The sequence below is a fragment of the Priapulus caudatus genome, unplaced genomic scaffold, assembly GCF_000485595.1.
Source record: "Priapulus caudatus unplaced genomic scaffold, Priapulus_caudatus-5.0.1 Scaffold281, whole genome shotgun sequence".
In the NCBI taxonomy this organism is placed as follows: Eukaryota; Metazoa; Priapulida; class Priapulimorpha; order Priapulimorphida; family Priapulidae; genus Priapulus; species Priapulus caudatus.
Window position 1 is genome coordinate 69,100 of NW_014577342.1, and position 4,517 is coordinate 73,616.

The 4,517-nt window shown below is 51.9% G+C and overlaps 1 protein-coding gene across 1 annotated transcript in view; it reads left to right on the plus strand.

Annotated features, from left to right (window-relative positions):
* Positions 1 to 3,229, plus strand: part of LOC106808489 — a 35,376-nt gene extending 32,147 nt beyond the window's left edge. The window contains exon 4 of the mRNA XM_014811229.1: positions 2,929 to 3,229. Within this exon, the coding sequence (XP_014666715.1) occupies positions 2,929 to 3,090 (162 nt within the window). The 3' untranslated portion in view covers positions 3,091 to 3,229. The remainder of the gene's footprint in view (positions 1 to 2,928) is intronic.
* The last annotated feature ends 1,288 nt before the right edge of the window (positions 3,230 to 4,517 follow it).

Here is a 4,517-nt window from a genome sequence, read left to right on the forward strand (position 1 = left end):
GACGAACTAATACGGTCGTACGTTACGTCGTTAACGGTAAGTAACGTACGTCGTACGTACGGACCGTACGTACGTAAGTAGTCGACGTCTCTCTCAACGTACTCTCTCTCTCTCTCTCTCTCTCTCTCTCTCTCTCTCTCTCTCTCTCCGCCGCGCGCAACACTCCATCGCAAATTGGAGATGCCCTTTTCTCCCAAGAGCGCGTCGCGCGTCACGCTAACCTTTCACGGCTTGCGTGTTCACGGCCTACGTGCCGTGCCGATGACGGCGGCACAGCAGCCCACCGGCTTTACGTGGGACTCACGTGATCCCCGTGGGGGGGGCTAGTCACGTAGCGTGTCGGTGTGCGTACGTACGTGGTAGTCGCGTATGTAGACCCGTAGACTAAGTGCGTACGTACGCGGTAGTCGCGTATATAGACGCGTATGTAGATACGTATGTAGACACGTAGTGCGTACGTACGCGGTGGTCGCGTATGTAGACCCGTAGTGCGTACGTACGCGGTGGTCGCGTATGTAGACGCGTATGTAGACACGTAGTGCGTACGTACGCGGTGGTCGCGTATGTAGACACGTATGTAGACACGTAGTGCGTACGTACGCGGTGGTCGCGTATGTAGACACGTATGTAGACACGTAGTGCGTACGTACGCGGTGGTCGCGTATGTAGACACGTATGTATACACGTAGTGCGTACGTACGCGGTGGTCGCGTATGTAGACCCGTAGTGCGTACGTACGCGGTGGTCGCGTATGTATACACGTAGTGCGTACGTACGCGGTGGTCGCGTATGTAGACGCGTATGTATACACGTAGTGCGTACGTACGCGGTGGTCGCGTATGTAGACCCGTAGTGCGTACGTACGCGGTGGTCGCGTATGTATACACGTAGTGCGTATGTACGCGGTAGTCGCGTATGTATACACGTAGTGCGTATGTACGCGGTGGCCGCGTATGTATACACGTAGTGCGTATGTACGCGGTGGCCGCGTATGTATACACGTAGTGCGTACGTACGCGGTGGTCGCGTATGTATACACGTAGTGCGTATGTACGCGGTGGCCGCGTATGTATACACGTAGTGCGTATGTACGCGGTAGTCGCGTATGTATACACGTAGTGCGTATGTACGCGGTGGCCGCGTATGTATACACGCAGTGCGTACGTACGCGGTAGTCGCGTATGTATACACGTATGTAGACACGTAGTGCGTACGTACGCGGTGGTCGCGTATGTATACACGTATGTATACACGTATGTATACACGCAGTGCGTACGTACGCGGTAGTCGCGTATGTATACACGTATGTAGACACGTATGTAGACACGTATGTATACACGTATGTATACACGCAGTGCGTACGTACGCGGTAGTCGCGTATGTATACACGTATGTAGACACGTATGTAGACACGTATGTATACACGTATGTAGACACGTATGTAGACACGTATGTAGACACGTATGTAGACACGTATGTAGACACGTATGTAGACACGTATGTAGACACGTATGTATACACGTATGTAGACACGTATGATACACGTATGTAGACACGTATGTAGACACATATGTATACACGTATGTAGACACATATGTATACACGTATGTATACACGTATGTATACACGTAATGCGTATACGTACGCAGTAGACACGTACGTAGACACGTATGTAGACACGTATGTAGACACGTATGTAGACACGTATGTAGACACGTATGTATACACGTATGTAGACACGTATGTAGACACGTATGTAGACACGTATGATACACGTATGTAGACACGTATGTAGACACGTATGATACACGTATGTAGACACGTATGATACACGTATGTAGACACGTATGTAGACACGTATGTAGACGCGTATGTAGACACGTATGATACACGTATGTAGACACGTATGTATACACGTATGTATACATGTATGTAGACACGTATGTATACACGTATGTAGACACGTATGATACACGTATGTATACACGTATGTAGACACGTATGTAGACACGTATGTAGACACGTATGTAGACACGTATGTATACACGTATGTAGACACGTATGTAGACGCGTATGTATACACGTATGTAGACACGTATGTAGACACGTATGTATACACGTATGTAGACACGTATGTAGACGCGTATGTATACACGTATGTAGACACGTATGATACACGTATGTAGACACGTATGTAGACACGTATGTATACACGTATGTAGACACGTATGTAGACACGTATGTAGACGCGTATGTATACACGTATGTAGACACGTATGTAGACACGTATGTAGACACGTATGTAGACACGTATGTATACACGTATGTAGACACGTATGTAGACACGTATGTATACACGTATGTAGACACGTATTATACACGTATGTAGACACGTATGTAGACACGTATGTAGACACGTATGTAGACACGTATTATACACGTATGTAGACACGTATGTAGACACGTATGATACACGTATGTATACACGTATGTAGACACGTATGTAGACACGTATGTAGACACGTATTATACACGTATGTAGACACGTATGTAGACGCGTATGTATACACGTATGTAGACACGTATGTAGACGCGTATGTAGACACATATGTATACACGTAGTGCGTATACGTACGCAGTAGACACGTACGTAGACACGTAGACACGTGCGCGGTGTGTGGCTGTCGTCGGGTCGCTGTCATCATCATCGTCAGCAACACGCGTCGGCGTTTCGTGCGCACGCTGAGAGAAAGGTCGCGCGCGTACGTGTGCCGATATACTTGTCGCTATATTTGCGATGCATAACGCACACCGCCGCGCGCGCCGTGCAGCGCCACGAATCTAATCACGCCTGTTTACTTGCTTCGCCTCTCGCCGCCGAGTGCCGCCAATTAGGAATCTATTTGTCGGACTTTTGCTCATTTGCAGCAAAGAAGTTTCGGGTCGATCGGCGAGTGTAACATGTCGGGTGCCGACGACGACGACGACGACGAGGAGCGTCAGACGCTGTTAGCCGACGCCAGCGACGCAGAGATGGCTGCCTCGCCCCGCGGCCGTGACGCTGACGCTGACGCTGAACTGGGGCCGTAGCTAGCGGCAGGCTAGCGTCGCGTAATGACGTTGATCGGATGAGCGCGCGGCCGCGATGGAGAGAGAATCTTATCAGAGCGCGCGCGTGCCGATGTATGTGTGCGTGCGGGTGTATGTGTGCGTGTGGGTACACGTATGTGTGCGTACGTGTGCACGTATGTGTACGTGCGTGTGCGCGCGTGCGTGTGTGCACGCGGGGGTATGTGTGCGTGCGGGTACACGTATGTGTGCGTGTGGGTACGTGCGGATGTATGTGTGCGTGCGGATTTATGTGTGCGTGCGGATGTATGTGCGCGTGCGGATGTATGTGTGCGTGCGGGTGTATGTATGCGTGCGGGTGTATGTGTGCGTGCGGGTATATGTGCGCGTGCGTGTGTATGTGCGCGTGCGGATGTATGTGCGCGTGCGGGTGTATGTGCGCGTGTGGTTATATGTGCGCGTGCGGGTGTATATGTGCGTGCGGATGTATGTGCACGTGCGGATGTATGTGTGCGTGCGGGTGTATGTGTGCTTGCGGGTGTATGTGTGCGTGCGGGTGTATGTGCGCGTGCGGGTATATGTGTGCGTGCGGATTTATGTGTGCGTGCGGATGTATGTGTGCGTGCGGGTATGTGTGTGCGTGCGGATGTATGTGTGTGTGCGGGTATATGTGTGCGTGCGGGTACACGTATGTGTGCGTGCGGGTATATGTGTGCGTGCGGGTACACGTATGTGTGCGTGCGGATGTATGTGTGCGTGTGGGTGTATGTGTGCCTGCGGGTGTATGTGCGCGTGCGGATGTATGTGTGCGTGCGGGTGTATGTGTGCGTGCGGGTGTATGTGTGCGTGCGGGTGTATGTGTGCGTGCGGGTGTAGGTGTGCGTGCGGGTGTATGTGCGCGTGCGTGTGTATGTGCGCGTGCGTGTGTGCGCGCGGGTGAGTGTGTGGGTCCGGGTGTATATGTGCGTGCGGGTGCGCGCGTGTGGGCGTGTGCGTGTGTGTGCGCGTGTGTGTGTGTGTATATGTGCGTGTGTATCTGCGAGTGCGGGCACGCGTGCTTGCGCGCGTGAGCCAGCGTGAACAGGGGTCATGGCCTAATGCTATTGATGGGAGAAGCCAAGATCAGCTGCCGTGCCGTGCTGTTTGCGCGATACAAGCTCCGGCACATTGACTCTGAGGTAGTGATGCTCCTGCCGATCTTAGTGTGGCCCGGTTTCGCGGAAGGTTACTTGGCGCGCCTTCCGAGAGTTAATTCGCTGCTTTCGCGTGTTTGCCATCGGAACTGAGATGTAATGCGAATGTCACCATCAATTTGGGTCATGGCCGTTGTTAGAATGATTGGAATCGACGTAGGTTTGTCGCGCGGCGTTTTCGCACAGCTGTAAATACAACAAAGCATCCGTTGCGCGAACCTATCGTTCAAATACATCGCATATTTTGCAAAACAG